The following is a 12,856-nucleotide window of genomic DNA, read 5'->3' on the forward strand; positions in this document are numbered from 1 at the left end:
CATCTGGGATTGGAAGAGGATGGTAAGACACCGAGAAACTTCAATGGTACATGACACAGATTGTGTGGCCACTACATTTGCCACTAGTCTGGCTATCACCACGTGCCTGCCAGCTTGTTGGGGGTGAGCTATTACACCTAGCAGAGTCATCTCTTACTCCAAACAGGGTTTTTTATAGGGTGAATACACAATTTTTGAATCATAAGCAGAGATGACTTTGGGTACTAGTAATACTATTTTACTGAAAATCTGGAGTTGCACAAATAGTTCTTCAGAACATAAAACTAAATGGATTTATACATAACAGTTACATTCGGCATTTATGAGAGGCAGTACAAAAATTTGTTCTGCTTCTACATGATATAAATTGCATGTAATACCATGATTTAAACAATATCAGTTATATTAACTAATGCCATGAGATACATCTTACCCAGAATGTCTGATGTTTCCCATAATAGACGGCAAAAAATGCAGTTATATGAGCAACTGAGTTTCTTTTCATCTTCAAATTCATTTTAGTGATGGTGGGAAGATCTAAGGACAATCCTTCCATTGAAGAAGTAGGAAAAAACAGTTATAGCACTGTTCTGAACTCATCAAAAATGAAATTAGGCACATGTGCTTCAGCAACCTGAAAAATAAAAGAATTAAATTATTCATGGTGTTATAGTTGAACAATTACAAAATTTTCATACGAAAAAGAAAAGGTATCCTTGGAGCAAGGTGAATAATAGAAGAGGAGACTCCCATGGGCAGATGACTCCTTGAAACAGCCCCTTTCTGCTTCTGGTGCCCCCCTGGACTAGCGTCTTATTTCTGGGCACTGCTAACATTTGAGGGGATGCAGTACAGCTCTCCTGCCTCCAAATGTGAGCTTCTTGGCTCTTAATGGTACCTTGATCTGTGAGGAATGTTCATGCCTCTGGGAAGTACCGACAAGTACTCAGGTCACCTAACACACTTTATTAACTGATGACCAACAAGGAAGAACAGGATGGCTGGCAAATGATGGGGTTGGAGAGGTAGGGGAGGGCAGGAATGAGAATGAGATACCAAGGCCAGAAGGGGAAGAGCAGGAAGGGCCTCAGAGGCATGCATTCCTGAACTGTTCTTAGGCAAAGCCCTGAGAAGACTAAATTGGGTTGAGTTGGGTAGAATGTAGAGGTAGGTGATCTCCAAGTGCTGGAGATGAGTATTTTTTAAAAGCAGTGTTTAATTTTTTTTCTGATCATAAAGGTATCACCTGCTAATGAGAGGAAATTTAGCAAATGCAGAAAAGTATAAAAATTATTTTTACAGTGGGTGGAAAGCAAGGGGAGGGAGAACATTAATACAAATACCTAATATATGTGGGGCTTAAAACCTAGGCTGGGCGTGGTGGCTCACGCCTGTAATCCTGGCACTTTGGGAGGCTGAGGTGGGTGGATCACGAGGTCAGGAGTTCAAGACCAGCCTGACCAACATGGAGAAATCCCATTTCTACTGAAAATAAAAAAATTAGCCGGGCATGGTGGTACACGTCTGTAATTACAGCTACTCAGGAGGCTGAGGCAGGAGAATCACTGGAACCAGGGAGGTAGAGGCTGTAGTGAGCTGAGATCTCACCAATGCACTCCAGCCTGGCGACAGATGGCACGTGTATAATACCTATGTAACAAACCTGCACGTTCCGCACGTGTAGCCCAGAGCTTAAAATTAAAAAAAAATTTTTTTAAATCTTAATCCCTTAGAGAAAATAAAAACTGGTAACTTTTGTACTGAATTCTTCCAGTTTACTTACATATGCAAACACACACACACACACACACACACACACACACACACACACACATAATCAAAATTAGGATCATATAATATTGTGTCCTTCTTAACCTCTGCTAAATCTTACATTATGAACATTCTTGTGCACATATCTTGGTAAACCTTTGCACATATATCCAGCAGGTAAAATTCCTAGCAGTGGAATTGCTGGGATCAGGGTAAGTATATTACAAATTTTTTTAAAAATAGATAAAGCTAAATTGCCCTCCTCAAAGGCTGTTAATTTACATTCCAATTAACGGCACTTACAAGTCCCATTTCTCCAAGTGCTTCCGAATAATGGGGGCCCAACATTTTACTTTCACCAACCTGATAAGTGGAAACAGTAATTTTCTTATTCTTTGGATTTTTGTCCCTTGAATCCAAAGGTTTGTCATTTCTATTTCTTTTCTTGAAAACTGCCTCTTAATTTCCTTTGCCCTTCCCCTGCTTTTTTTCTATTGGCTTGGATATCTTTTTCTTACTGAACTTGAAGATTTGAAGAGCACACTATAAACCAAGAAACTAGTCCTTTGTTGGTATTTCCTCATTTGTCTTTTTGTTAATTGAGATGCTGACACAGAATTAATTACATTCAGCATTTATAAAAAATCGAATCTCTAAATCTTTTTCTTTATGGTTTCTTCTTTTGGTTTCATACTTAGGAAGTTCTGAGAGCTGATACATATTTGCCTAAAATTTCGGCTAATTTATTTGTTTCATATTTCACACTAACCCTTTATCTGTAATTAATTTTGATAACACAGGAGATGTAAAGGGGACTAAGTTGCTATTTTTTAACTGTGTGAACTTACATCTATTGACTAATATTCCCTTTCTCCCTTAATTTGAGATGCTACTTTTCCTTATGTACCATTGTATGCATAGGGTGTGTTTCTAGGCTATATATTCTTGCTCATTGTTCCTTCTATTTAGTTGCATACCAGTACCACCCTATTTTGGTTTCTACAGTTTTACAGTGTTTCAATACTTGATATAATGTTTTTAAAATGTTTTTTTAAAAAAAGGACTTGCCTAAGTCCTATGACATTTTAAAAAATATATTCTTTGAAGTTAAAAAAGTACCTGAAATCTCGATTGTAACTGCAGTAAACCTATAAACTAGAAAGAACTGTTATCTCTGTAATATTAAAGGACCCTCATTCAGAAACATGGACTTTCAAATTTTATATTTAAAATTTTTATAGTTTTTTAATAAAGTGTTCTTTCATATTTCTTGTAGAGGTTATTCTTAGCTATATTATTTCCCTGTTATTTCTGTGAATAGGTCCTTTTTCACACTGTATTTTTTAATCGATTAGTGTATTTATTTTATACATTTATTCTGTAGCCAGCTTGTTTTCTGATCTCTGTATTATTTTGATAGTTTTTCACATGATTCTACTGGGTATTCAAGGAAGACAGTTATCCAGCAATCCCACTACTGGGTAACTACCCAGAGGAAAAGAAGTCATTATTCAAAAAAGATACCTGCACATGCATGTTGACAGCAGTACAATTTACAATTGCAAAATCGTGGAACCAACCCAAGTGTCCATCAATCAATGAGTGGATAAAGAAATTGTAGTATATACATACCATGGAATACTACGCAGCTATAAAAAAGAATGAATTAACAGCATTTGCAGTGACCTGGATGAGACTGGAGATTATTCTTACAAGTGAAGTAACTCAGGAATGGAAAACCAAACATCGTATGTTCCCACTGATATGTGGGAGCTAAGCTATGAGGACGCAAAGGCATAAGAATGATACAATGGACTTTGGGGACTTGGGGGGAAGAATGGGAGGGGGGTGAGGATAAAATACGACAAATATGGTGCAGTGTATACTGCTCAGGTGATGGGTGCATCAAAATCTCACAAATCACCACTAAAGAACTTACTCATGTAACCAAATACCACCTGTATCCCAATAACTTATGGAAAAATAAAAAAGGAAGACAATCTCAAATAATACAGAGTTTATCTTCTTTCTAGTATGCATTTTATTTTCATTTCATTTCTTACTGTCTTGCATCTGTATAACAAAAGTAGTTGCAAGAGTCTGTATAATTGTCGTGACACTGTGACAGTCCTGGCTTTAATGGGAATGCCACTAACATTTCACTATTATGTACTGACATTGCTAGTTAATTTTAAAAGTTCATCTTTGGCTCATGTTGTAAGAAAGTATCTTTGATTCCTAACCTATTAATTTTTAAAAATCAAATGATTTTCAGTATCTACTGAAAGTTGTATTTTTCAGTATTGAGCTCTCCACTTTGAGCTAAAATTTAACAAAGTGGAATTACTAATGAGAAAGGGAGAGGAAAGAATGTCTTGGCAGGTAAAGAGTAGTGTGCCATTTTTGGAAACAGTGCTCATATATACATTCAGTTGTGAACTTAACTGTACTTGCTGTGGGAACCAGGTCAGTGGAGAGAGAAAGAACAAACCACCATGATTATTTCTTTCCTCTGGCCACTTAAGGAATCTCTCCTGGCTTGCCTATTTCACTTAACTCCTGAACCAGATGAGTTGCTAGCAGGAGTACATGGTGGAGAGGAAGAAGAGGCGGGAGGGGCATTGTGTTAAACTCTGCAAGGCACTTCCCATGGTGGAAAAGGCAGGGACGTTTCAGAGCTGGGGGTAGAGCAGTGGCGAGAGGCGCAGAGGCATCTGCTGTGAACGACCTATTGGACTTCACACCTGATGAATCCAGGGCCTCTATTATTAGCATCTTTTTACAACTAGGTCATTAATATTGTTCTTTACTATCTATCACTTACCCTCCTGGGTAGCTTTGTGTACCGAACATAATCCTCCAGGAACAGAAGGGCACCCACAACATCTGCGGGAATTTCAGGTATCTTCTGGCTGTGATAGAGAACAGTTTAGATCAATTAACTGCTTTGCACATCATAAGCCCTTTTGGTCAGAATCCTGAAAGACTAAATTACCAACAGATCACCAAATGAAGTCAAAGATGAACAAAAACACTGAGCATGCTCTTGATTCCTGTCAAGTTGTTACCTTGCTCATGTTTTCAGGAGCCTACCCTATAGGGTAAATGTGAGCTTCTCTATACAGTTTCCATGAGTGTTTACAACACGATCCCTGCTATCTATCCAGACTCATCTCCGTCTGTTTACATGATTCAACACCTAGCAGGTCCCATACTTTCCCATCCCTGCACACTTTTTTTTTTTTTTTTGAGACAGTTTTCACTCTTGTCGCCAGGCTGGAGTGCAGTGGCATGATCTCGGCTCACTGCAACCTACGCCACCCGGGTTCAAACGATTCTCCAGCCTCAGCCTCCTGAGTAGCTGGGATTACAGATGTGCAACACCAGGCCTGGCTAATTTTTTGTATTTTTAGTAGAGACGGGGTTTTACCATGTTGGCCAGGCTGGTCTTGAACTCCTGACCTCAGGTGATCCACCCGCCTCAGCCTCCCAAAGTGTTGGGATTACAGGCATGAGCCACCGCACCCAGCCTGCACACTGATTTGAAAGTGAACTTCTAGACATTGTTCAAATCTCAGCTTGGGTACTTCTCCTGTGGAATCCTCCCTGATTCTCCTGGGCTCTCATAATAGTTAGCAGCATTCTCCAAGCCTCTTAATTTTTCAATTGTGTGCTGGGTTCCCATCAGCAATATAAACTCCTTGAGGGCCTGGGTCATATATTCATCTTTGTTTCTTCAGCATCTGGAAATGTGCTTGGCATGTACTGCATATTTGAGGGTATCAAATAAATACAGCATCTAGCAATTTTTCATACGGGATTTTACTCATGTATTCATTCATTCAGCAACTACAGTGCCAAGCACTGTTCCAGAGCTAGGAATACAGCAAAGTACATGCCAGGCTCCTTATAGAGCTAACGTTCCTTCTTGTTTACATCAAAAGGAGTTTTTAGGTGTTAAAATGATTTCCAATTCCTGTACCAATTGGCATTTTCTAATTAACAAATAACTTTTAGTACTATTAATACATTACTGGTTAATTTTGCTGATGAACTGTTGCTTCTGAATGCGTTAAGAGTGACTGTACCTGGAAAAATTCTCCTTGCTCTCAATCTTTCAATCTGTGACCAGGGCTATATTTGCTCTGCTTGGAGCAAGAGAAAGGAAGGAATTCCCGTGCATCACAGGTTCCTCAGATTCCTTTGCTCTGCTGAATCAGAAAGCCTGAGTTACAGCTGGTCTCCTGTAGCCTGATCACCACCCTCAGGGTTGCCAATAACATGCTGGACTAGAGCCACACTTAAGCCTTTACTGCCATTAGTGAAAAAGAAATAGAGGAAGAAGGACCTGTCCAAGTTGACAGCTAGGGAGCTATGATTGGGACAGCCAGGTGTGTGGAGGTTACTTGCTAATCACCCCCGCACCATGTGAGCTGGAGTCCTTCACCTCCTCTCTGGGGTCCTGGGCCAGAGGCGCTGGGTTTTTATGAGCCTACTGCTTTCCTTGCCAACTGACCTCACTTCGTGATTGTTACAATTTCATTTTTGAGACTTTATCTTTGAGTTCTCTTCTATTTTTCAATTGTTAAAAAAATCTGTTTCTGAAGCAAGTCTCAACATCTATTCCAGGAAAACACCAGTGTTTGTGGTTCGATTCATTAACTAAGAGGAGAAGGAGCTGGCCTGACTGCAGCTCACGGGAAAGAACGACATAGGGGTTTAGAAAGAATGCAAAATCAGTATGAGCCACTGGTATGCACTGGATGTCAAGAAACCCATCACAGCAAAGCCGAGATCATGCCACTGCACTCCAGCCTGGGCGACAGAGCAAGACTCTTTTAAAAAAAAAAAAAAAAAAAAAAAAGAACTCATCACTGCAATTGTAGCTGCTCTACTGTCCACAGAGGGCCCAGAATGAAGACGTGTAATACTCCTCTGTGCCAAGGGGAGGGCTGTGCTTGGAATCTCACTACAAGTTTGGGAAGCCACATTTTAAGATGGTCAAAAACAGATTGGAATACCCAGAAAAAGTCACTCGATCCGGTGAGTAGCCTCTAAACTGCAAGACATCGGGAACAGGTGGAAGGGGCTTATCTAAACATGGAGAAGACCTAAGACAACAGATGCACACAAAATCGGAAGTGATGTTGCAAAGGAGGGAGGCTGCATTATTCTGTATGATTTCAAAAGGTAGGAAAAAGTTCAGCGAGTGAAACATCCGGAGACACAGGTTCCAATAATCACAATCAGGAACTTTCTAATGAGAACAAGACTTAGCCGGTGGACTGTGCTGCCTAGAGAGGTGGCACGAGCCCCCTCGGTGACAGTGTTCCAGCAGTGGCTGGATGACTACCTGTCAAGGATGTCCTAGAGCTCATTTGTGCACTTGGTGGGAGGTCAATTACATGACCTCAAAAATCATTTCCAGTTTTAGGACTTAGTAGTATTTTGTGCGGACTTAGAAGATCGCTTTGGTTCGTTTTATTTTTTTTGAGATGGAGTCTCGCTCTGTCACCCAGGCTGGAGTGCAGTGGCGCGATCTCAGCTCACTGCACCTCTGAGGCCTCCTGGGTTCAAGCAATCCTCCTGTCTCAGCCTCCTGAGTAGCTGGGATTACAGGTGGCCACCACCATACATGGCTAATTTTTGTGTTTTTTTTTAGTAGAGATGGGGTTTCACCATGTTGGCCAGGCTGGTCCTGAACTCCTGACCTCAAGTAATCCACCCACCTCGGCCTCCCAAAGTGCTGGGATTACAGGCTTGAGCCACCACGCCCAGCTGCTTTGATTTGTTTTTTACATTATAGTGGCAAAAATGACCAAGCAAACATGACAGCAAAGGTTATTTAGCCAGGCTGACCCTTTAGGATAGCAGAGGAGGAGGCACAGGACCCAGCATCTCGTGGAAATAACTTTTATTCTTTATCCCAGAAAAGCCACATTTAGGGGCAGGGGAAAAGAACTGGCAGGAATTAAAACTTTATAAGCATTGTATCAAATAGCAACTCCTGTGAAATTTGCTTCTCTACATGCAGACACTGCCCAGGCTTTGACACACTGACATGTTCTCTGACTCCCTCTGAAGTGAGTGGAATCACGTCTTGGCAGTGGCCCAGCAGGAGTGCAGGGGCCCGCTGAGATTGAAGAGCTGCATCCAAGAGTACAGGGGAACAGGGCTGCACTTTCCTCCCCATGGTAATTACTAATCATGGTCCTGAGTCCCTCCTGGAAAATCACTGTGAGTAGACTGGATGGAGTTCTCCTGGCAGGGTGACTAAGGATGGGCACACCCGTAATTGCTCTAAACGAGCAGGTATGCCCTGACTTGCTTTACAGAGAAGGGTGAGCAACCATTTCCCATCTCTATTAGGGCGATAAGAGGAATTTGGCAATGCGAGGTTTAAGTTAGGTTTTGTGACAAGAAGTCCCATGTAGTCCTGGTTGGTCTTCTGTACCTTGTACACTGCTCCACCGTGGAGCAGATAAACTGGCCGATCAGTGCCAGGAACTGCTCGGTGTACCGGGAATGGAACTGCTTCAGTAGAGTGAGCAGTCCCAGGACAAGGGGCGGCCAATCAACCGGGTCGGTTGGTTTTCGGCAGACCATTCCTGCAAGGGAACAAGTTGCAACACCATATGAAGTACTTGCCTTCGGCAACATTCATTAAATACCAACGCTGTGAAGGTCAAAATGTTTGGGGCCCATATCCTTGCTGGCAGATGATATTTTGGAGGGAATGACAATTCTAGGCCATATTTTGAATTAGCCACAGGATTGGTAGGGCATTCCAGTGGTCTGAAGGATTCAAAACCAATAAAACAGTTACTAAATTTTGTAATTATCATTACTGGTTCTTTTGAATTACTCAATTAACATATACTATTGTAGCAATTTTTAAAGATATAGATAAATGTAAATGAGAAAAAAAATCACTACAACTGGCTTCTGTTAACAGCAGCATGACATACTAGATACCCTGAACTACTATCTTAAGTGAAAAGCTGGATAAAATACTTTTAGAGTATCTTTAAACAAATGTTATATACATATATATAATCTATATATAGATTAACATATATAATCTATATATAGATTAATATATATAATCTATATATAGATTAACATATATAATCTATATATAGATTAACATATATAATCTATATATAGATTAACATATATAATCTATATATAGATTAACATATATAATCTATATATAGATTAACATATATAATCTATATATAGATTAATATATATAATCTATATATAGATTAACATATATAATCTATATATAGATTATGTAATATATATAATCTATAGATTATATAATATATATAATCTATAGATTATATAATATATATAATCTATATATAATGTAATATATATAATCTATATATAGATTATGTAATATATATAATCTATATATAGATTATGTAATATACATAATCTATATATAGATTATGTAATATACATAATCTATATATAGATTATATTATATATAGATTATATATCTATATATAATCTATATAGATATATAATATATATATTATTATATATATTATATTTTATATATAATATTATATATAATCTGCAGAAATCAAGAGAGTGGAAGAAGGACATTTATGAAGTGAATGAGTACCAAAGCTAGCCTTTACACTAAAGATTTTTTTAAAAATTGGAGATGGGGTCTTGCTATGTTGCCCAGGCTGGAGTGCAGTGGCTATTCACAGGTGCAATCACAGCACATTATAGCCTTGAATTCCAGGGCTCGAGCTGGGACTATAGGTGTGTACCATCGCACCTGGCTCTACACTAAAGATTTCTGCCAAAATGTGGAGACCCTCACCTCTGCCTGGATGGCTGCATGGGAAACCAGAGATGGAGATTAGGGTCTTCCAGAAGAAACACAATGTTGAAAAAGAACAGTGTTGGGAAGGTTTAGGCTGCCTGATTTCAAGCTCTCTACACAGTTTCAATAATCAAGACACTATGGCATAAGAACAGACAAATAGATCAATGGAACAAAATAGAGTCTAGAGATAGTCCCACCCTTCTATGAGTACTTGAATAGTCACAAATATGCCAAATAATAAAAAAAGATAAATCTTTTAACAAATGGTACTGAAACTGGATAGCCTTATGGGGGAACAACAAACCTTGACCCCTATCTCATACTGTACACAAAAAACAATTAGAGATGAACCACTGGCCTCAATGTAAAAGCAAAGACTACAGAACTTTAAGAAAAAATATCAAAGATATCTTTGTGACCTTGAAGAAGGCAGAGATTTCTTTTTTTTTTTTTTTTGAGATGGAGTCTCACTATGTCACCTAGGCTGGAGGGCAGTGGCACAATCTCGGCTCACTGCAACCTCTGCCTTCCAGGTTCTAGCGATTCTCCTGCCTCAGCCTCCCAAGTAGCTGGGATTATAGGCGTGCGCCACCACACCTGGCTAATTTTTGTGTTTTTAGTAGAGATGGGTTTCACTATGTTGACCAGGCTGGTCTCAAACTCCTGACCTCAGGTGATCCTCTCGTCTCGGCCTCCCAAAATGCTGGAATTACAGGCATGGGCCACTGTGCCTGACCTGGCAGAGATTTCTTAGACAAGACAAAAAGGAATAATTATAAAGGAAAAAAATGGATAAATTGGACACCATCAACAGTAAAAACTGCTCATTAAAGTTACCAGTAAAAAAATACATAGATAAGCCACAATATTCTCAAAACATGTATCTAATAAGGAACTTGTATCCATAATATATACATAACTACTACAACTGTGTAATAAAAAAACAATTTAAAAACGAGCAAAAGACTAGAACAGGCACTTCACAAAGAAGGATATAAGGAATGGCCAATAAGCACATGAAGAAGTGCTCAAATCATTAATCATCAGGGAGGCAAATTAAAGCTGCAACAAGATACCATAGATACCCATCAGGATGGCTAAAATGGGCTGGGTGCAGTGGCTTATGCCTGTAATCTCGGCACTTTGGGAGGCCGAGGTGGGTGGAACACTTGAGGTCAGGAGTTCGAGACCAGCCTGGCCAACATGGTGAAACCTGTCTCTACTAAAAATACAAAAATTGCCCGAGCATGGTGATGCATGCTTGTAGCCTGTAATTCCAGCTACTCAGGTGGCTGAGGCAGAACTGCTTGAACCCAGGAGGTGGAGGTTGCAGTAGGCCGAGATTACGCTACTACACTTCAGCCTGGGTGACAGAGTGAGGCTCTGTTTCAAAAAAAAAAAAAAAGAATGGCTAAAATGAAAATGACTGACGCCACCAAATAATGGCGAGGATGTGGACTACACATATACTCACTCTTGGTGAGAGTGTAACTGGCACAACCACTTTGGACAAAGGGTTGGCAGTTTCTTATCAAGTTAACTGGTTAGACAGACCCTCAGATCCCATATTTGAGTTCTTGTGAAGACTGGGAAATCTCTTCCCCAAACCACAGAAGCCTAAACAAGTGATCCTGAATACCTAACCTAGGCCTTGGCAATTCAGAACATGGAGGAATAATCCTAATAGGACTCAGTATGGAGAAATAATCCTTTCCAGGTGGAAAGCAAGAGTGATGTTAACAAGAAACACTTCTACAACTAGCTCTACACCACGAAGCTCCTTTCTTCAAACACAGACCAAGCCAGGTATCCATTTCATAGGTCAATGTTGACAACGGTGTTTACAAGGTTAAATAAATGTTTTTCGGATATACAGTTTCAAGGCTCTCTTTACAGTTTCAATAATCAAGACATTATTGGCATAAGAAAAGACAAACACATCAATGGAACAGAATAGAGAGTCTAGAGATAGTCCCATCCTTATATGAGCAACTGAATATCCACAAAGATACCAAACAATTGTTCCTTCCTCAGTCCTACTGTAATTTAGTTCCTGCACTAACACATCAGTCTTATTGATGAGAAGAATTATAGTCAGTTATAAATACTACATTTCTAGGATACGTAAAGATTTTGTTGTGTTATGTTTTAAGATCTGGGAATTCCAGGGAGAGTGATACTTTCCATAAGCAGCTTTACAATCAAGGTGCCAGGCCCTAATCATATACATAACGAAAAAAAATATTAGAATGAGAAGTCAACAAAGTTATTCTTTAATGAAAAGAAGATTCTTTCTGCAGTGACAGTTCATTATCAAGAATCATACATTCCTATTGAATAATAACATAGGGAGAACAGAGAGAGAACATGGATCTCTGAATCTTCAGATGAACCTTTACATTACACTTGGGATGGCCCTTTAAATTGATTTTGACCAATATATAGAAAGGGACTCAGCACCTGTTGGGCACTCAGTTTGCGGTAACTTGGCCAAAGTCACATAGGTGATAAGTGGTGAAGCCAGATTCCAAACACACATTGGTTCCCTCCCTCCTACAGCAAGTATTGATTGAGGAGATCATGCTCTGCCTTCTGTGACAATCACAGGCATTGTCATGGAAGCAGTGTCTAGAATCAATGATTACTTTTGAATGAGAATAAAAACATTAAAGAGATTCCACATTTTCACCCTAAAAAAGCTTATGAAATAGGAAAGTACTGTAAGGAAGAAATATGTTTAGGAATCTCTAGTTAAGAAAAAGTGATTACATTTGTAGAAATGCTCTTATAATGCTTTTAAAGTAAACTAAAGTCTATAGTGGATTTTTAAAAATGTCATTTAGCTGGATACAAAGTTTGAAGGCAGAGGAAACACTTTGGTATCTATTATGTAACTACAAAAATATTCTGACCAATGACAAAAATAAATTAGGGTTATATTCCTGGAGAGAACAGACATATTGAAAGGCTTTGGTGTCTCTTGTTTGTACTGAATATTCTGACATATAATCATACATAAAGTATTAAACATTCATGTATAAATATTAGTCTTATCTCCTTAACTATATTGTTACTTTTCCCATCATGGTTCCAGATACACAGCTGGCACATGCATCTTGTTGAAAGAACAGAACATCAACCAAAAGAAGTTTCTTTCGCACCACAATTAGCTGCCTAAACATTGAAGAAGAGAATCAAAACAAAGGTCCCTCACATTCTACAAGCTGGACAATGAAC

General features: G+C 39.1%; 1 protein-coding gene across 5 annotated transcripts in view; it reads right to left on the reverse strand.

The window, feature by feature from the left end:
• Positions 1-12,856, reverse strand: part of WASHC5 (WASH complex subunit 5) — a 95,753-nt gene that overhangs the window by 21,014 nt on the left and 61,883 nt on the right. The window contains exons 27-29 of one of the 5 annotated variants that reach the window (XR_008659090.2): positions 8,225-8,378; positions 4,595-4,682; positions 434-634 (exon numbers count right to left, since the gene is read on the reverse strand). Coding sequence is in view for 2 of the 5 variants with exons in the window: in XM_055287224.2 (XP_055143199.1) it covers positions 578-634; positions 4,595-4,682; positions 8,225-8,378 (299 nt within the window). In the remaining 3 variants the exon portion in view is untranslated. Of the gene's footprint in view, positions 1-216; positions 635-4,594; positions 4,683-8,224; positions 8,379-8,418; positions 8,566-12,856 lie in introns of those variants that run through there. The other 4 variants (XM_055287224.2, XR_010121749.1, XM_063642933.1 and 1 more) reach the window with 4 other exon arrangements.

The sequence above is a fragment of the Symphalangus syndactylus genome, chromosome 7 (assembly GCF_028878055.3).
Source record: "Symphalangus syndactylus isolate Jambi chromosome 7, NHGRI_mSymSyn1-v2.1_pri, whole genome shotgun sequence".
Lineage (NCBI taxonomy): Eukaryota > Metazoa > Chordata > Mammalia > Primates > Hylobatidae > Symphalangus > Symphalangus syndactylus.